The sequence below is a fragment of the Miniopterus schreibersii genome (assembly GCF_964146895.1).
Source record: "Miniopterus schreibersii genome assembly, chromosome: 14".
In the NCBI taxonomy this organism is placed as follows: Eukaryota; Metazoa; Chordata; class Mammalia; order Chiroptera; family Miniopteridae; genus Miniopterus; species Miniopterus schreibersii.
The window spans coordinates 15,867,485-15,889,138 of NC_138114.1; the positions used below are offsets into that span (position 1 = coordinate 15,867,485).

The 21,654-nt window shown below is 41.2% G+C and overlaps 2 protein-coding genes across 10 annotated transcripts in view; both read right to left on the reverse strand.

The window, feature by feature from the left end:
- ADK (adenosine kinase) overlaps window positions 1-21,654 on the reverse strand; it is an 888,023-nt gene that overhangs the window by 275,929 nt on the left and 590,440 nt on the right. The gene's annotated exons all lie outside the window — the stretch shown is intronic.
- KAT6B (lysine acetyltransferase 6B) overlaps window positions 1-21,654 on the reverse strand; it is a 165,949-nt gene that overhangs the window by 10,451 nt on the left and 133,844 nt on the right. For all 9 annotated transcript variants that reach the window (XM_081157944.1, XM_081157942.1, XM_081157940.1 and 6 more), the window contains one exon: window positions 252-483. In XM_081157944.1, coding sequence (XP_081014070.1) covers window positions 252-483 — 232 coding nt within the window. The remainder of the gene's footprint in view (window positions 1-251; window positions 484-21,654) is intronic.

Genomic DNA, 21,654 nt, shown 5'->3' on the forward strand with positions numbered 1-21,654 from the left:
ACATATGCTAGCACTAATATTACCTGGGTGAGGAAAAATCAGAAAGCTTGTCAATGAAAAGGTACAGCAAATTGAAATGTGACCAGCAAAAAAGTATCATTTCCTGTTTTCTTTTTAGAAGTAAGGTTTTTAATGGTACTGTTGGGGAACCTCTCATCTTTAACTGGAATGAATCTGCCTGACTCCAGGGATCCTTTCTGGTGTGAGATGCTTGAGAGGCAGCTGGGGTTGCCTGGGGCACCAGGACTCACCTGCCGTCCCTCTTGTCAATCATGTGGAGGTGCTGCAGAGTGGTGGCGATGTCATGTGGACACATGCCTGTAGCTCTGCTGATGGCCTTGATGCTGATGTGCCTCTCATGGTGGTGGAAGAGATACTCTAAGATGACGCTCTTCCAATAGGCCAGGTAGGAGAGACGGCCCAGATCAGAGAGTGGCTTTTCAGGAGACCCTGCTTGGCCTTCTCTTCTAGAAAGCAAATAGCCTACGGCAGAAAAAAGCATAGTCAACCTCATGGTGGTGTTTTCAGACACTGGAACAGGGGCCACTCAAAATTATATAAGGTAGTAATATAAGGTAAAAACATCCATCAGAAGTGTATGAATTTTACACACGTAGTCTCTTTCCAGTTACAGTGATTTGATCTCCATGAAGTTTCTGCTTCTGAATCTTTTATTGTGACACTGTGAGTCAACTCATACAGCTAAGCAGGAGCACTCCAAATACACACTGTGGTATTTTAACAAAACCAGGGCTGAAGACATTACTGCTGATAAGTCTCAACATTCAGGTCTCACACCAGCTTTAGATGCTTTCAAAAAGTAAATGTCAGGCACTTACTAAGAAATCCTGTTGAGGGACCACCCCAAACATTAATGGGCAAGTTGTTATCCACAGGAAGGACCTAATGACCCTTTGACAGCTGGGTCTTAATAAAAGAGAAGGGCCTCCGTTGACTCAGATCCTATATTGCTTGTTACATTTAACTAGCGGGCTGATCTGAAGCTTTGTTTTAAGACTAATGAAAGAATGTCTTTTAAGTCAACGGCTACAACTCACATGAGCTCTACTAGCTCTAATTTCACCTCTTTCATGGAAATTAATTTATAATCCAAATCCAGAACACTGTTTCTATGAATTAACACAAATAAAACAAAACAACTTCCTTAAAGCAAACTGTTTCATATATACTCAGAAAATCCCTGAGCAGGGTAAGCTTTTGAATGTGCATTTTACAGCATTACAGTGAAGGTTTGTTGGAAATAGAACTTTAAAATGAGCAAAACTTTAAATCCACTTGAAGGTAATGAATAAAAGCTGGCGGCTGTCTTGGTAATTAAGAGCCACTTACAGAGTAGAGAAGAAATGCTATAAACTAATGGTGTCTACCTTGCTCTAATTATCTATTTCAACAGATTCACCTTCATGAACTTCCTCAATTTAAACAAACATCAACCACATACAGTAGGTGGCAGCAATTACAAAATCATGCTGCTCTGTAAACCACCCAAAATCTTCAGCATTTTTCTTCTTTATCTACATTTCCAAAATGGCTGCATTCTCAAAAATTTTCTCAATTTGGGATTTTTTGTTAAAAGGAGGTATGCTTCTGATGCACTTTCCTGCCTCTCAGAATCACAGTAAATAATGCAGAAATACAGAACAAGAAATCCAGCCTGAGCCTAGAGGGCTGTAACACAGCATTCTGCATTTTGATGGTTTTAATCTGAATGCCGTTATAAAGAATAGGCATATGTTTAACTTTAGGTTTTGGTCCAGTCTTTTGACTTATTTGTGTCTTTAACTCATGTTTAAGTGCAAAGGATTTGATTGAATGCAAACAAGCACCACAACATTTTATAGTCAAACCACTGATCACATGCCATTCGGCTCCACACAGAGGCTTTCGAGAGCAGTGTGTCGGGAATGCTAACAGGATGGCCACTGTGCTGAATCCGGTCCAGCCCATATCGCTTGTGCCCCGTCAATATGGAGAAAAGCTCTCTGTTGCCAGAGTACAAAGGGTGCCCAAATCTCAGAACAGATAATTGGCACATCCGTCACCTGCCTCCTAAGTGCTTGAAACATGCTGAGAAATTTACTCAGTCAGCTGGAGGTCCCAGCTCTGTACTCCTGGGGTGTAGAGAACCATAGAGCCATGGACATGGAACTATCCCCCTTTTGTCCATGAGATCCCACAATTAAAAGTCCCCTGCAGTGACTGTCAAATTCCCTAGCCCCTCACTGGTTCTTATCTGAACCCCACAGTTGGAGACAGAAAGGAAACACCCCCCCCAGCGTAGCAGAAAGATTTCTGTGAAACCCAAATGGTCAGAAGGTGGCATGTGCCCTCCCCACCTTACATCCTCCACAAGCAGCAACCTTATGCAGAAAGCGCATGTATGTCTTTGTTCTGTCTTCTCCCACAATCTATACTCTGGGGTAAGAGGAAGCAGCCAGAATCCCCCCATATATTTTACACAACTGTTCATGTTTTCACACCTGAGGTAGTACAGATACACCTGACCAGGGCCTGAGTTGATGCTGGTTAGGCTCCTGGAACTATCTGGCTAACTAGGGTCTGCAGAGAGCATTTAGGCAAACCTTTCAGCTCTTGTTACTCCCACCAGGGTAAGTGGCTGTCTCCAGGGACACCCCTTGGACACAGTCTGTGGCTGACACTGCTACCAGAGTCCTGGCCTTAAGAGGGTGGGGGAGGCGGCAGCCTGCAGAGTGCACTGGACTTTCACAGCAAACACCTCCGTATCTACCACACCAGCAAAACCATCAGCAGGTTTTCAGAGACGATACACATCAACATCACAGACCACACAGTGTCACTGCACCGCCCCCAGTTAGGCTTTCCCTCTCCTCTCCGACCTCATGAAACTCTCAGGGAACTTACAACAATGAAAGGAACTTGTACTAAGAGCCATCTAAGTCCACAAAGTCTCTGCCTGAAGGAGAAATTGTGGGTTTAAATGGAATTGAGTTCCTCAATCAGGACCAAAGATACATTTCTGATTCCTTACTAGTTAAGTGGAATCACCTGTAATTCATTAAACTATATAGCAGAGAAGAAGAAGTTGTGTCATGTCTACTCTACTCCATTTGTGCACTAGGCTGATGTAACATGTAATTTACATTGTACCTGCGACAGGCACTGTCCCTCAAAAAAGTTGGAACTGGCGGTTGCCCTTCACCACTTTGACCTTCACAGAATGTTTTAAAGAATAAATTTCTTGCCTTCTTTTGTTTCCTTTTACTTTTCTAGGCTTCTCAAATCATAATTACTATATAGCACACTGATAATAATTTTTGGTAAGAATATTTATTTATTAAGTAATTATAGAGATGTGCTGGTTTAAGTTACAGCTCTTAAATTTAACTTACCAAAAAGATTCCAAAAAATTGATCTAAGATGCAGGGAAATAAAAAGCACTTATCTTGGAAGCCAGCGTATTATCCTGAAGCATCTGAAACAAGTACAATACACCCCCAGTGAATAGGTTCCCATGGTGCTCTAACACCTTTCCTAACTCAGGATACTTTCGATCAGAAACCTGAGCTATCCCTGGAGAAGCCTGGCTGTTCAGACTGAAAACAAAGTGATATTTGAAGGATAAACCCCAGTAGCTGCAGTATAATTAATCGCTGGTGAAATTATTCCCTTTAAATTGTCTGTGAGCAGAGGTGCTGGTGAGCTGCACTCACTCTGCAATCGGGAGACTTGTAATTGGAAGCCGACTGGCCCGGAAACGCCTCACCCACAGCAACTATCTTGATACCAGTGAAAGCTGGCTTCCTCTTTTGTTCCAGTGGCAGGTGAGGCCTGAGTTTTAGTGCAAGGACCACACAACACTTAATTCAAAAGGTTATCAAGGTGTTTGCATAAAGGTTAGGTAAGAACAATGGGATGTCTGCAAAAGGAAAGCATTTCTAAGCTTTACCACAGGGGACCCAAATTCACCTCACCTCTGTTAAGGGTGACCTACTTGTAGTAAGAGAAGCAATTGTCATGTTAACTAGCCCTGATCCCCCGTGTCTGAAACCGCTAACTCCTGGGTGGGGGTGGTTAGAGCGATGCCTTCCTGCACAGATCCATTAGGATAAGGGAGGAACCACTATCTAGACAAGGTCAAGATTGATGTTTGCAGACCTAACTTCCCAAATTAATTGAACTCCCAGCATATTAGCTGCAAGGTTAACCCTTTTAAAATAGGAAACATTCCTTCCTTCCAAACTAGTAAGATTTCGAGACTAGTCTGGACTGAACATGAAATGTTTTCAGGCAAGGTGTGGACGTGGGTAAGGATTTACCCCCCAAAGGCAGCCACCCCCTAGCCTCGCACACCTTCATTTTACGCCACCTGGAGCCAAACCATATGAACTTCCTCAAATTCAAAAGTGTCAACTCTGGCAGGCGACTCCCAATCCCCATCTGTCTGAATTATGTGTTTGGGCTAACTAGCTGCTTTTAGGAGGAAGATAATCTTCAAGGATTACACACCTTTCATCAGACACCTGTTCAGCTCAGCAAACCCTGCTGAAAGTTCCTATCAGTAGACAGCACTGGATTTGCAAGCCTGGGAACTGACACCAGCCAGGGATTTATGGCAGCTCTTGAGCAGAGGAAATCCAATAGCTCTAACCATGTATCTCATGATTGGGGATGGAAATTCACTGGTCTACACTCATCAGTTACTAGTATCTGGCTCTGTGACCAAGTGGATGAATAGCATGTTATCAGTTTAAATAGTGATAAATGAACTTGACAGGCAGTGCATGTCTCCTTGCTGAAGCTCTGTGGTGATTTTGCAATTGGTTTAAAAAGGAAGCTGAAGCTTAGTCTTCCCATGGTTTTCCCCTTAAAAAAAAAAAAAAAAAAGTTTTTATTGATTTTGGAGAGGGGAAGGGAGAGGGAGCGAGAAAACCATCCATTGGCTGCCCCTGCACAGCCCCTACAGGGCACTGAGCCCTGATGGGAATGGAACTGGGGCCTTTTGGTGCAGGGGTGGCACTCAACTGACTGAGCACAAGGCCTCGGCCACCTCCCCACTGTTTTAAGAGGACAGGAGTGTTCTAACGACCTGTGACCTCGACCGCCTGGACTCTTACTGCTTGCCATTTATTAAAAGATGTAGATGCCTCCTAGCAAAAACACAAATTTTGAATTTTTTAGATTGTATCTATTTTAAGAGGTTGGTTTTGAAAATGTGGCTGTATAAGACATCTCTCCCATGATTCTGTGGGCTTGAAGTAATTATATAATAACTTGAATAAATATTTCTTGACTTCTCAACAGATTTCTTAGTCCATTTCCTACAGAGCAGTGGTTTTCAGGGGGTGAAGGTGGGCAGGCCGGCAGTATCAGCATCACCTGGGGACTTGGTAGAACTGCAAGTTGTCAGACCTACGAATTAGAAGTTTGGGGGGCAGGACCCAACACCTGTGCTTTAACATGCCCTCCAGGTCACTATAATGCATACAAGCCTGAGGACCACTGCTGTAGAGCCGCTAGTCTTGACAAATACTTACTAAGTCATTAAAAAATCCAATAAACACATTATGTGTCAACAAATTTTTATGAAAATTACACTTTGTAAATAGTGAGAAGAGTAGCACTGTTTTACAGTTTTGCAAACTTTAATATCTGGCTTAACAGAAAACAGCTACATTCTCACATCTGCTTTGGTATTCAGTCTGTTGTGATATCACAGGTCATGAAATTTCCTGAAAACTCCACCGCACACTCATGAGAGAATGAGAGTGAAAGGACACAGTATCTTAGTATTACTTTGAAAATTGCTGTGACCTTGCAGACTCCCTGAAAGGGCCTTGGGGATCTCTGTGGGTCTCTGGACCATACTTTGAAACCGTCTGCATTAAATAAAAGATAAGAATACTTTTCAAAAGTTGGACCGCCTGGCCAGGCATGGCTTAGCGGTTGAGCGTCGACCTGGGATCCAGGCTATCGGGGTTTGATTCCCGGTCAGGGCACATGCCCGGTGTTGTGGGCTCCATCAATGACTCTCTCATCATTGATGTTTCTATCTCTCTCTCTCCCTCTCCTTTCCTTTCTCTGAAATCAATAAAGATATATTTAAAAAAAAAAAAAAAAAAGTTGGACCACAAGGCCACGGGTATTATGAAACAATACGGCATTTATTGAACCCAGTATGGCACATCAGAGGCACTCTAGGTTGGCTAAGAGCAGGGTTCTAGAGCCACACTGCTTGGAATGGAATCCAGGGTCCACCAAGTACCGCCCGTGTGACCTCGGCAAGTTATTTAACCTCTCTGTGCTTCTGATCCCTCATCCATAAAATGTGGGGCATAATCATACCTGTCTCTTAGGGTTGTTGTATTAAATGATTTAATACAAAGCATGAACAGTGCTCTGCCTATTACAGAAACCCTATATAAGTGTCAGGTATTATTACTAGTCAACATATTGAACAAATGAAACCTCAAGGTGATCATTTGGGTGACTAGATATCTTTTATGTAAAGGAAAAAAATAAAATTTGGACAGAAGTAAAGAGGCAGACTGCTCTATAGAGTCAGATTGAGAAGAGCTACCTTGCTTCTCCTACTTTTGCCTGAGGCACCTGAAAACCACTCCATTCACTCCACTGCCTCAGACAGAAGTTCTCTCCGTCCACCCCACTCCAAGCTAGCCACCCAAGTATAAATTTAATTAAAGGAAGAAGCCCTGAAAAATAAATTACACATATATATAGTGCCTCAGGAATGATCTCAAGAAACTGGCGACTGAAAGTTCCCAGCAAGCACAGCTCTGTGCCCCACAAATTCCCTTTGGTCCTAAAGTCCTTAACTTCAAGGACTACCCTCAGGAAACAGCAAGCCCGTCAACCACAATAACAATGACTGCTTGAGGGCTTCGTCAAAACCCAGAGACAGTCCCAGGACAGATGAAACAAAGACCCAAATACTCTAGAAGACCCAAGTGTGTCCCTGGGAAAATGGCCCGAGCCAGTCAAACCCAGAGAATGGAGACAGTGGGTCTTTGGGGAAGGAAGGCTGGCTGCCCTGGGTCACATACCAGTCTGTTTCTCTAAGCCTCCTTTTTAATTTTTAAGATCTCCCTTCTCGAAGATCCCATTAGCTCCTGGCTCCACTGTTGAGCTCTTCCTCAATTATGTGCAAGGGCCACTGGTCTTTCTTACTGCATTTTCATCCCTCTATCCCTCACCCCACCCCCAAGTCCATTCTAGAGAGGAATGGTACTCCTTCAACTCCCCCCAAGAGGAAGGGGCATGGCAGGGGCATGACTCCCCTGCTGCTGTAGGATATATAATACATATATGTATATATGTGTGTATGTATGTATCTATGTATTTATGTATTTACAAACCTACAGACCATGCCAGAATTTACCAGGTGAGTTAATGATTCTGTGAGCGGGTGTGGACTCCCTGGAAGGGGTGGTCATTCTGTGTGTCAGTCACCCAGAGAAAAGGTAGATGCTCATATGAATTCACAAAAATGAATTCACAAATAGGGCATCGAGCAGCAGGAAAGGGGACTCTCCCCACTCTGTGGCAGCCTTGTGTTGAGAAGTGTGAACATCTGTGAATGAGCTCCTCCCGAGCTGGCAGTGACCAGGGCCAGAGACAAACCCCCATGAGACACCACAAGCCAAAGATGAGTCAACAGTATTTTTATAATTGATAATGTAACTGATGAGAATGTCTCTTTACTTCTCTTTTTTCTATCCTCTAGTCTAGCACAATGGTTCTCAACCCTGGCTGCACATCAGAGTCACCTAGGGGCTTTTAAAAACTGTATGTCTGTATCCCACCCAATCTCAATTCTTACCTATCTCAGGCCAGTCTGGGTTCAGATGTATTATGGGTTATATTAAGCAAAGGGTCTTGGGGACTATACGTTGGCCAGAATGTTAAATAGGGGTGCAACTTCTCCATTTCTAACCCACTTCTCCATTTCTGCCACCAAAGGGCTGTGGTGGTAGCAGTGGTGCCTAATGAGAGAGCCAAGTAGAAAGCCAATCTTGGGGGAAATGGAGATATCTAAGAGTTGAGGCTGGGGAGGAAATGGCCACTCAATAAACAGTGCTCTGTCTCATATATTTAAACATTTAATTAAGGAATATTTGTTTATGTATGGCATGTCACCACACCAGCAACGTCGTAGTCTGGTGTATTAGAGGAATATAATTTTTCTTTCTACAAAGATAACTGTGTATAAAATAGATTTGGTGTCTCAATTTTCGTGTTAGAAAATAAGGCACCTCTGACAAGCATTAAATGATCGTGGAATAAGAGATGTTACACTTTTTCAACAGCACTTATTCCCAAACTAAAATCATTTGGAAAAGGCAAGAATTTTTAAAAATATCTCTCCTTACATATATTCAGGAAGCAACCAAGATTCTTCATGAAGCCCATTGCCTATTACCGATCTAAGTAAAGCTCCGATTCGTCACTCAGAGACACTTCTACTGAGGCAATGAATGTAAAATACAAGTACCATGGCCTTCAAAGTGAAAGAAATTAGAAAAACAGGTCAGAATAATGCCCTCTTCTTTTTACCTTTTTTGATTTTCCACAGTTCAAACCACTTTTAAGTTCTGGAAAGCATTAGGAAAAACAAATTTACCAGAAAAAATTTAAGATGAAGTAATATGGCATTTTACAATTATTTCCTCTCTTATAAAATATTGGAGATTCAATCTGAAAAACTATTTCAAAAACTAATCTAGTTCTTCCAAGTTGAAACCTGGATAAAATTTCACATTTAAGTTACAAAATTCTGGTAGTAAGAATTTACCATTAGAAAGTTGTAAGATTTTAAGCACATACTTCAAATAAAGCATCTGCTCCAAGCAATTAACTGGGTATTCTGATGACGTTTCACCTGTAAGACCATTCTCCTATTGCTAAAACATTACAACTAACCTTTTCTTTAAATAAACCACTAAAAGCAAAAACTGGAGTTTCTTTTGCCCACTTTTATAGGTCTGAGGTTCTGTAGGTGCAGCTGAGAGAGTTCACTCTGTCTGTCATCGGGTCTAACCCACCCTCAGGCTGAGCGGGAGCGCCGGCGTCAGCGCGGACACTGCCACTGCTCTCAGAACCGCGCTCTGGAAGACAGGACAATCAGAAGAGCAGCCTGCCTTTCTATTTACTTCCCCACAGCCCCTAAAATACAGTGTATGTGTGTGTGTGTACATGGATGAGCTATAATTTTCAAAACTAGGACAGAGTATGTTGAATTCCGATTCTGGGTGATGAGCTTTCACACAGCAGCACTGAAGAAAGAAAAAGGGGGAATTATAAATCTAAGATTCTTTTTTTCAAAGTACATTTCAAAAGGCAATTTGTCAGTCTTGGAGATAACTTTCTAAAATCAAAGAACAGCTCCATCACCCAATCTGATCAATCAACAATGTTGAAAATATAAGGTAGAGAAACCATCTCTAGCTGTCTTTAGGTCATCTAGACAAACAGTCCTATTCCACTTATCTGCAGAAACGAAAAACTTCTCTTTTTGCTTATTTTTTAATTTATTTCCCATAAGCTTTCAAGCAGGATTTAAGGTAAAAAGGCTCTCGCAGTAAATGGTGCTGACGAGCCCACTTTGACAGACACGCAACACACGTGCAGGCTGGGGTGAAGTGAGGTGTTCAATGCAGTGACTAGCTGGTTTGCCAGTGGAACTGGTGTCATGTAAGAACTTAGCCTTCAATCCTACAGGAATCTTAAAGTCCAAATTGGCTATAGTTAGATGTTAGCTGTTGGAAAAACATAATCATACAAAATACATCACTAGCAGTATTAAAAGATTTCACTTACTACCCTTTCGTAAGTGATACTGTACCGTTCTTGAAGCTCACTGTTTAGATAGGCTCCCTAATACTGGCAGTACTTAGAGCCGAGACTTCAGTAACAATACATTGATATTAGTATAGCATTTGTCACAATACACTAACATTATCCTTGTGAGCCTTCATACCATGCGGTTGCTGTTTAATCAAAGGATGTGCATTCCACTTTCAAGGACTGGAATGGTTTAGTAGTAGTGTGCTCAACAGTTGAGGGCCTACCCTGTTGTAGGCACTTTTCTAGTTAGGCTGTATATATATACTCCATTTTCCAAATTTAATAAGAAAAAGGCTCTGGGAGTTTAATCTGTTAACTAGTATGCAACTGCTAAACACAAGAACCACAAACTACGTAAATAACAGGAACTCAAACAGACACGTTAACAGCTAAAGTTCATTTCTGAAGAATCAATTCAATATGCTACATGCAAGCAAGCAATCAATCACACCGCAATCAGCCTTTACAAATCAAAGTACAACGCAGACACTCATGGGGCATATACCACTCAGTGGAAGTGTGTGATTATGGATGAGCAGATTAAAACTGTAAATTATGTAACTGTCTCTTGTAATTACCCTGCTTGAGAACCAAAAGAAACTTCCTGTATAATTCTGCAGGAGAATGAAGGTCGAGATACAGAATCGCTTTTTAGTTGGTCCTAACCCTTCAACAGCTATTTAATTATGTGTGATGAGGTCAAAGAAAGTTTATGCCTAATTTATGAAAAGTTGGCAGGGGGCTATTTCAAAGTAATCCTCTGAAAAGCTCCGGATTATTAATGAAACCTGATGAGTTCTTTTCCACATCAAGAAAGATTTATCTAAATTATCTGGTAAAATAAACAATTTAAAACAAATTCACAGGCGTCATTCACTTTATTTCCTCTCTAGAAACACGCATTATGGTCTGCAAGTTTTTAATGGGTGCAACTGAAAAGCTGTGGGGGTAGAAGGCTGTCAGAGTCTTCCTGCATCTTCTGCTTTGGTAGGGAAAAAAATCTCATTAAGTTCCTTAAATTCATGGGGAAAAGCTCCAACCCTGGGCAAACCACAGGGCAGGACTTCTAATCTACAAACAGAGAATCATCTTCTTAAGAAGGAGCCTATTTTGCAATAAATAATCAGCAGAATCTCATTTCAGCACATTACAAGACATTCTAGCCTTTTTCTTTCCCCTTCTTAAAATCTAACTTTTAGCATCTTTTCTGTAAGCACTGTTTCTAGTGCCTAAAGAGCTATTACAAATATTAGAACTGCTGAATATTCACATTCTAGGAAAAAGGAAGGGCAATTTCTTACACTTACAGTGTCTGCCCGTATTGCTTTCCCTCATTCTGGATGGATGGATGAATGGAAGGACAGAAGGAAGGGAGGGAGAGAGGGAAGAGAGAAATAGAAAACAAACAAGAAAAGTGACAATATTGCAGTGTTTTTTCTTTCTCTCTTTGACCTCTTTGTTCCATATTTTCTCTTCAGTCCACCCTTATTCTACATGAACAATCCTTGTCTGAATCCTCTATTTTATCACCATTCTGTTTACATACAACCCTTAAACTGTGTTTCTCTAGGTTTAGGAGTGGACTCAGAATTCACAGGAACGCTATTCTCTAGCGGACTAGACTCAACACCAGGGAGGACAGGATTCTAGTAAATTTCAGTACGTTTCCTTCACATAAAATTGGTTCTGCAAAATCGATCTGGAGTTGATGTCAGTATATCAAATACCCATGTACTCACATTTGATCTTAAAGCAGTAAAGGTGTCTGAAGATGTCTGAGTGTGTGTGTAAATCACAAAGACAAGAGCTCTTTAAAGAGCACTCAGGTGGAACTGGGGGTCAACACAATGCCCACTGTGGTTGCTCTGTTCATCCCCAATGACAGCCAAGTGGCATTGAAGCTCTTCTCCCTCCCGTCTGTGCCCTGAGGTGGGATCTTCCAGGCCCAAAGGTAAGGTCAGAGTGTAGATGTTGGGGTGGGGGGCATCTTTTGCGAATGAAAAGGTCCCTGCCTACCTCCCCACATTCCTGGAGGTGAAGGTGCCCATGAGAGGGTACAGGGAGCATTAACAGTGCTTTCCTTACCCCAACCTGCTTTCACAGAAAGGTCTCTAATCCCCAGAACCCACGAATATGTTACCTTATATAGGCAAAGGGACTTTGCAGATGTGGTTTAGGACTCAGAGATGGGAAGGTTATCCTGGATGATCCAGGTGGGCCCAAGGTAATCACAAGGGTCCTCCCAAGAGGAGGCAGTTGTGTCAGAGTCAGTAGCAGGGGATTTGACCATGGAAACAAGAAGATGGAGTGATAGAAAAAGGGGCCATGAGCCAAAGGATGCTGGCAGCCTCTAGGAGCTGAAAAACGCAAGGAAATAGATTCTCCCCTAGAGCCTCCAGAAGGAACCAGCCCTGCTGATCCACTTTAGAATTCTGATGTCCAGACTGTAAGAGATTAAATTTGTGTTGTTTTAATAAATAAACAAACAAATAATACAATGCCACCAATAAATGAAAAATGTTTTCCAGTTTTAAGAGTTACCAAAATCTAAGTTCTAAGTCTGATATCATAGGGCATGACCTCCCATTTGAAGACCATCATTTTGTTCAAAAAACAAAAATAAAACACATATACAGAAAACTACACTAAACAAATATATAGCTTAATGGATTATAAAGCAACTACCCTGCAACCATCACCCAGGATCAAGACAAAGAAGTTTGCCATCTACCTGCCCAAACCTTCCATTTGTCCCATCCCAAGCACCCCTCCTTTCCTCTCTCCCTCATAAATAACCACCATCCTGACTTTTTTCATCAGAATACCCCCAGGCACTATAGTCCGTATCTTTAAGGGTCGTTTAATCTACGGGTCCCCCTCTACTCTTTCTTTCCTCATAATTTATCTGTTGATGAACTGGGGCCATGTGACCTGTAGCGTTTCCACAGCCTGGAGTTTGCTGATTGCATATTCGCAATGCAATCTGTTCCTCTTTCCTCTGTGTTCCTGCAACACAGCAGCTGGATCCAGAGGCTTGATCAGACTCGGGTCGATCCTTTGGCAAGACCACAGGTGGTAGTATGTCTCTTCATCAGGAAGCACTTAATGTTGGGTTGCCCCCCTTTTTGCAATACTTGCTGCTATTGATGTTCAATATCTAGATCCATTAATTCACTTGCAGAATTGCAAAATGGTGATGTTTTAATTCTATCATTTTAACCTCATTTGTTAGCTGGAATATCTTTATTAAGAAATGCTTCCCCTCATTTATTATCTGATTACCTAGGGGTCCAGTCCATACAGGAAAGGCAGGTTAAATGCTTCATTTACCAATTTTCATGGTAATGAATTGGTGCCTATCATCCTATAAATTTGTTTTTAAATATCATTATGAACATATGAGTTTAAACATTTGGTGAGTTTCAATGAACTGTAATTGCTATCTAATTACTATATTTATTGTCCAGTGGGAGCCTCTTCAAGTTGAACCGAGTCCTTTTGACAAGACCCTAACCATTTTTGCCTCTTTGCTGTCTAGTATGAAAAGAAGGCACACACCTTTTTACCCAACAAATTCTCTACCTCATTTTAAATAATGATTCAGTTTGCTCCCAAAAAGGGCATATGCAAATATATTGTGTAAAGTGAGATCCTACCTGCATTACATTTTCTCAAGATTTCGGCAATACTTTTTTCAACTTTCTACTGTATAAAGTTACTGTGTTAATTAAGAGCATAACAAAGTGATCACTGCCCAGCCTCTCTGTCCTAGGACAGTTCCCTGGTCCACGCCACCATCACATCTTATCGGAACATTGCAGTAACATTAGAACTGGTTTCCTAGTTCCAGTCTTGCATGCCCCCTACATAAATGTTTCCATAAATGTTAAGCTCTGGGACCTGGATTCCCCAGACTGCTGGTATACAAATCTTGACTCAGTTCTTAACCTTTGATGGGCAAATTGTATAATGTCTATCTCTCAGTTTCTGCACCTCAAATGTTTATTATGAGAATTAAGTGAGTTACTACACATAAATCACTTTAGAATAGTACTTTGGCACTTAGTAAGTACACAATAAATATTAACCTGCTATTACTATCTTCCCCCCAAAACCAAAAAACCTTTCTATTATATAATCACACTGTATATTTTTTCCAGTATGGACAAATGGGGTTACATGTGTAACTGAATTACTTTTAGTCTACTCAACTATTTAAAGTACTTTATAAACATTAATTTAAAACAATTTTTTTGGAAAAGGAGCTCCTCTATGATGTTAATACAGAGCAGTACTCAATATAAATAATTATAAAACAGAGGCTTTTGATAAACATGCAAATGTAGCACTAATATTTGAGTAAAAATATGTTAACCACAAACCTATAGGGGAGAAAAAAGTCAGATTCCTAACTAGTATTTCCCTAACATAATTCTAAACAAACTAAAAAAAATCTTTTGCTTTACCCAAACAAATTAATATTTAAAAAATAGTACCTTACAACTAGATGAAATTATAAATGTGCTGTTCAGAAATACCATCATGAGAGGAAGTTTCTATCTTAGAATATTCTGCTTCAAACATAATGTCTCTACAGTAAGTTGGGAAACATGTTTAAGGGGACTAGTTCCAAAACCAAGTATAGCACTAATTTCAACCAATCAGAAAACCTCTTTTTTTTTCATGTTTTTCTTTTTTGAGAGAGAGGAAGGGAGAGGGATAGAGAGAGCAACATGGGTCGGCCGCCTCCTGCACACCCCCTACTGGACATCGAGCCCACAGCCAGGGCCTGGGCCCTGACCCGGAATTGAACTGTGATCTCAGTTCCGGGGGTGATGCTCAACCACTGAGCCACCCCAGCCGGGCAGAACAAAACCTTTCTTGATCTTGTTTTAATAATAGAAAAATGCTTCCTTTGCATATATCTAACCAGGAAGATGGAAGAGTTGGAAGCATCTCCTCCTCTGCACTGGCAGAGCCCCGGGTGTCCAGCTCGCACGCACCTCGCCTGGCTGCGACGACCCCTCTGTGTGTTTGACCATCCACTTCCGTGGGCAGGGACTGGATCATTTCTCCTCATGGTTTCATCCCCTAGGCTGATAGGGCACAGTCTATGTAAGTATGATAGGGATGATAAAGGAATAAATAAGTGAAAAAACAAAGAGAGAGGAGATCTGAGATCTGGCACCAATTCTGCCACAAGCTAGTTGGCATGACTCTGGTAGGTGTTGCCAGTGATACAAACCAGAGGACTGACTAGGTTTGGGCACTCATTTATTCATTTACTCTTTCACCAAACCTTTCTTGGGCACACCCACTACGTGCTTGGCACTGCTCAGGGCTTGGAGTGCAGCAGCAAACACCTGGCCCTCATGATGGCACTGCCAAGGTCCCGTTTAACCATGAGGATCAGGTTTCCTCATACTCATTATATGAATGAACTTGTCCAGTAGTGGGTTTCAAAATGGCTCATTGTAAATTCTGGTCAATGTTAGAAACCCAAGCAGACAAAAGGTCTGTGGCGGGGGGAGTCCACCTGCATTCCAAAGCTGAAAAAATTCATAGCTATGCAAGGGAGAACGGGAGCTGCAGACTGTGTGTTTCAGTCACAATGTTTTCATTGAAGCAATGAATACAAACTATTCTATAACAGCTCTTATTTGCTCTTATTTATGACAAGCTTAGTTAAAAGAGAAGATACATAAATCGTTAGCTGCACTGCCTCATGTAACTCATTTCAATACATTCAGTAACAGTCAACCTCCGAATAAATCACTGAGAGCTCAATTTTCAACCTGATGTTATCTTTATATTAAAATATATTGTGCTTCAGCCCAGTGTAATAAAACAGTCATGACAAGGCTTTTAGTACAACATATTATAATGAGAAAATAAGGAAAAATAGCCATTTTCCTTATTATATTAAACTAGAATTCTATTAACATATATGTCATCATTAAACTTGATTACACAGGTCAAAACATGTCTTCCAATACCCAACAAAGTCCGATACAGCTGCCGGTCCTATCTTCCAACAAGTGTGGCGGTGGAGCTGGGGAAGGGGCTCCTGTCTTAGGAAAGGCTAGGAAGGACTCAGCACGTTTCAGCAGCATAACTTATTACCCTTTAATGACTGCCTTGCTGCGCTCGCCCAGAGAGAAGAGCTGCTGGGAAAGCTATGCAAAGAGAGCTGCTTTCTTGACAGTTTCTTAAGACTAAAGTTAGAATTTCCTTCCAAAATAAATGCATGAGGAAATGAATTATCTGATAAAACTAAGGAAAAGGTAAGTGGCTCTTCAACCATGTGTATTAATGTGAATTCTGTCACAGCTCTCCTTTCTCTGTGGAGGTGTCTGGTAGATAATGACAATCTTCTTCCTGACTGCATCTTAAATGATCCTGGGTTGGAAGCTGCACTTGAGCAAAAATGCCAGACCTTAAAAAAAGGCAGGCACACTAACATCATTAGGATGTGAGTAAACCACAGCTGATTATGTTCTAATAAAATAAAATTCTTTTTCCTAAGAATGACGTGAGAAGAGAAAGTGCATTAAGAAAGATCTTTCCATGGTAATTCATTTAACATTTGTTCAGCAAATAACCTACTAAGTACCAAGCTCTTCTGGGAAGTGAACCTGAAGCAGAGAACAAAGTCTCTGCCCTAGGAAGCTCACCTTTTTTTTTTTTTTTTTTTTTAAAGATTTTTAAGTATTTCAATTTACAATTCTTTTTTAAATATATCTTTATTGATTTCAGAGAGAGGAAAGGAGAGGGAGAGAGAGAGAGAGAAACATCAATGATGAGAGAGTCATTGATCAAGCCCGCAACCTGGGCATGTGCCCTGACAGGGAATTGAACCCTGATCTCCTGGATCTTAGGTCGATGCTCAACCACTGAGCCACGCCCGGCCGGGCAGGAAACTCACTTTTGATGAAGGAGATGGGACAGTAAACAATAAGTATATAAAGGGCATATGCCACTAAAAAGAGAAAACTATTAAATAAAAATTGCATAAGGAGATAAATATCACATGTCAAATTTATAGTTTCATTCAATTTGCTCAACTCCTCGCAGGGAGCCAGAGTGTTTCAGTCGTGCAGTATGTCCCTAAGAGACACTGTCACAGTCCCTCAAAACCCACCTTTGATGCCTGGCTTATGGGGCTCATAAGTGGGGGAAATATGTATCCTGCAGCCCACCCAAGAGGGAGTTTATGCCCTATGTGAGCACTTTATGAGCTCTACTCCATCAGGGATAAGACAGAACTCACATGTCTTGCTGGGGTAAAAGGATGAGGCTGCTGGGGTGACAGCCACCAGAGTTCTGGCCACCCTGGGGCTGAAGGAGCATAATCTAGGCCCACCTATGCCCATTCTTGAGTCACCACTGGAAGTGCAGCCGTAAATCAACAGTGCAGGGATGCCCAGAGACTCTTGCCAGAGAAATGGGGTATCTTACCAGAGCCTGTCAGGCTGGGACCCAGCTCCTGGGGAGCATCTGCTTACCCTGATATTATAACCAACTTGCCCTCTGAGAGAAGCTAGTGATTCCTGCAGTCTTGGTTCCTTGGCGTTTACCAACAGGAAAAACATGGCTTGCTGGACCCAACCAATCCAATTCCTAAATTAAAACTCCTTCTTTCTATGGCAGACAGGCCAGTCAGTATCAAATATTTAAAAAATCAAAACAATTTTCAAGTAGGATAAAACCACTCTAAAACTCTTCTTAAAAAGTAATCTTGTTTCACTTAAATTGTGTTTTGAAAAGTTTATAGGTGGAAGATCCTTTAAAGTAGTGTATTGAAGGCAGACTGCTGAAACAAAGTTGCTGGCTGGCCACCTGAACTACTGTGCAGTGTTATCCCTGTATTCGGATTTCATATACACCATCACCAGCCAGCAGCCAGCACCTAAGACGTGGGGGAAGAAGTTTTCTCTCTGAGACAGTGGACACAATTAGCCTCTCAACATCACATCCTTCCATAGAGATGAAGTATGTAGCCTTCCTTCTAATTCTGCTTGATGGACCTAAAGAGGCAGAGAAGGGGACAGGAAACCAGGGAGAAGATGCTTTCTCTTCCTAAGTGGTGCATCCTCAAGAAATCAGACAAGGGCTATAAAGAGGCTAAAGGAAAGACATTACATTAATCATCAGAACCAGAACAGGGAAAGAATGAAGAAAATTATACCAGTTACTTCTCACTGACGAAGGAACTAGGATATTAAATTGTACCCAGAAGCATTTTTCCTTAAAACTTTGTATCTTATTTTTCTTAAATCCAGTTGCACACGCACACCTGAGTCATTTTTAACACCTCACTGACCGGCTATTTTGAGCCAGAACTCGCCCATGCAGCTGACTACTGTTCCGTTGTGACCAGTCAGCAAGGTGTTTAAAATTACTTAAATGAACGTAAGCAGACACGAGTTATCTTGTGACCAGTGAGGAAACACATGTATACTCGTGCTTGAAGGGAATAAATGGAAGGACACTGCTAACCACACTCAGGGCAGGACCAAATTCATAACTTGCAGGCACAAAACTGGGCCATCTGCACCCACCTAGCAGCAAACGCTAATTATAGACTCAGAGTTTAATCAGTATACAGACCTCATGAAAGCTGAGGTGAAACCCTCAACATATGAGATCATAGAAAATGCCTGCAAAGGGAATGTCCTGAAATGAGTGCCTAATTCCTTCAATTACTCCTACTTCCTCCAGGTACAGTTCTGCTCCACGAAGGACAACCCTGAGACACTATGAAATATATATATATATAAATATATTTTTATTGATTTCAGAGAGAAGGGAAAGGGAGAGAGAGAGATAGAAACATCAGTGATGAGTCATTGATCGGCTGCCTCCTGCACGCCCCCTGCTGCGGATCGAACTCACAACCAGGCCTGTGCCCTGACTGGGAATCGAACTGCGATCTCCTGGATCCTAGGTCAATGATCAACCACTGAGCCACGCTGGCTGGGCACTGCACAATATTTTAATACTGAATTTTAAAAGCCAAGAATTTAAGCCACTTACAAACTTTCATGATTCATTTACAAATAATAGGCACTAATTTAAAAAATGTCTGAATGTACAGTTAACTGATATTTTATGTAACTGATAAGCTTGTCATTTGTAAACTAGTCACAAAAAACTAGAGTTGTGAGTTTGTAGACTTTTGGAGTCAATTGTAATCTACCTTTTATAGCTCCCCCAAAATTAAGTAAAGGCCAAAACAAAGAAGAAAAGGTTAATATAAGAGTCAGAATTCATATAAATCTAGTTAGTAATGTTTGATCATTTCACATTAGGAAGGGGAATTTCATCAAACACCTTTCAGAATTTGTAATAACAACCCATGTGGATATCACTGGCTGCTTCTTTCTCCATCAGTGCTGCCCTCTCTTCTCTCTACCAACGTTCCAGTCTCTAGCTTACCAACAAAAATCACCAGACCTGGCTGCTGGAGCTTTTTGAATCCAATTCTTTAAATTCCACTTAAACCATAGCTCCTCCAATGCACACTGCTCACATCTTACCTTAACCTCCTTTTCTGAGGCCCTGAACACTGGCTGGGGGGCTCTTAGACAAGTTTCCCAATGTCTCTGCGCCTCCCCACTCGAGATGATTAACGTTAACCTGCCTCCTAGGGTCTTTGTGAGGATTGCGGAGGTTAATGTGTATAATTCAGGTGACCAGTGCCGGACACAGCAGGCGCTGCAGGACCATCAGCGGTGGCCATGACTGCTGTTGAAATGCCGACCTCTTTTACCTTCCCAGACAGCTCTCCCCTGACTCTCTCCCTACTTCTGGACCCTTTCCAACTTCCCTGGTGACTTCCTCCTCCTGTTACCCCTTAAATGCTGGAATTCCAAGCACTCCAGCCTCGCTGCATGCCCATGACTCCAATAGCTCCCTCTAAATCACACCCCTGCTGAGCTCTGAACTCCACTGAAAGCTGCAGGGCGGGGGAGGAGTCCAAAATCACAGTAAAGGCTACAGGGCCAAAGCTGGCTCACTACCCTTCCAAGCTCAGCTCCTTCCTTCATTCACCCAGCACTCCCTGGCGCCAGGCAGCGTCCTCCCCGCTGCACGGCAGGAAAAAACCTGCCTCGTTTCCATGCACTGTTACCACCACTGCCCTGGGTCAGCCTTCACAGACTCTTGCTTCTTTAAATTCAATTTCTTTTTAGTTACAGCAAAAAGTATGAATAAGAAGAAAATAAAAATTGCCCCTAATTCTAGTTCTAGAGATAATCTGGAAATGTATTTCCTTCCTTTCTTTGCATATACTTTTCACATAATTGAGAACATATTATACATGCAATTTTGAAAGCCACTCATTTATCATAAGCATTTTCCTGTTTTATTAAAAATTCTTCAGAATGTAACTCTTAATGGCTAATAATATTACATTATATGAAGATGCCATAATTTTCTCTTACCTTTGAATACTGAGGCTCAGGCTTTTCTTAAATTGTAAATGATGACACTGAAGGACAAACATTAACTCTGAGTGACAGGACTTGGGGTTTCATTTTCTCTTGGTATTGTAGCCATATCTATCTAACTTTCTACTATGAGCTTATATTGCTATAACTGGGGGAGGGGAGGAAGGAAAGTCCACTATTTAAGAAATAAAAATGCAAAACAGCGTTGTTATATTAAGTATGATTACTGATTAAAGTATGTTGTTTCCTTAGAATAAATTTCTTTCACAAATAAGTGTTAAGTGTTTTTGATATACACTGTCGGAGTTCTAGAAAATGTCTACCACTTTATACTTTCTCCAGTATAACAGTGCGCATCTCCATCAACTTGGTTAGACTTGGGGTAAATTTTAAAGTCTTTGCTAATTTGGTAGGCAAAAAATTATAATCTTGCAGTTATTTGAATTTGCATTTTTAAATCACCAATGACGAGTTAGCAATTCTGGAACCACTTAATGTGTATTTTAGGGTTGAGCATATATGTAAATATACTATGGATAATGGAAGCTGGGTTTCCCACTATCTGAGAAGATCGTACAAATATGGACACATGGAAGGATACAATAAAACCCTGCGGTGGTGGTGTTAGTCTGGGATGCAGCGTTATAATACAGTATGAACTTATGATAGGTGTGTATGCATGTGTGTATATGTACACGTGGAAGTACACACGTGTGCAGGTGCACACACACCCTCATTCTTCCCTAGTTCTGTCCCCTAAGAAGGCCTAGAAGCAGTGACTTGCCCACAGCAATAAGCACATTTAAATGCCCAGATCTCGCTGCGATGCACTGAGGACACAGCATCACGTTTGTGGCATTCCTGCCAAAAAATGTATAATTTGAATCTAATTATGGAAATATCAAACAAGCCCAAATTAGGGGACATTGTAAAAAATAAGTCAAGGTAACAACATCAAGGTAAAAAAAACACACAAAAAACCCCCACCACAACAAAATCCATCCAAAAATGGCTGACTTGCTATTCCAGACTATTAAAGAGACTTAATAATTGATAACTAAATTCAACATGTGATCCTAGGTGGGGAAACCTTTTCTTTCCTTCAAAGGGCATCCATAAAAAATGGCAAATTTGAAATTCAAATAAGATTAGATAACAGTGCTGAATCAACATTAATTCCTTGATTTTGATAATTTGTGGTTATACATGATGGTATCTCTGTTTTTAGAAAAACACTAAAATATTTAGGGCTAACGATCCAACAGGTCTGCAATTTACTCTCAAATAATTCAGAAAAAGAATTGTGTATTTGTGTGTATACCTATTTGTTAAATGATAT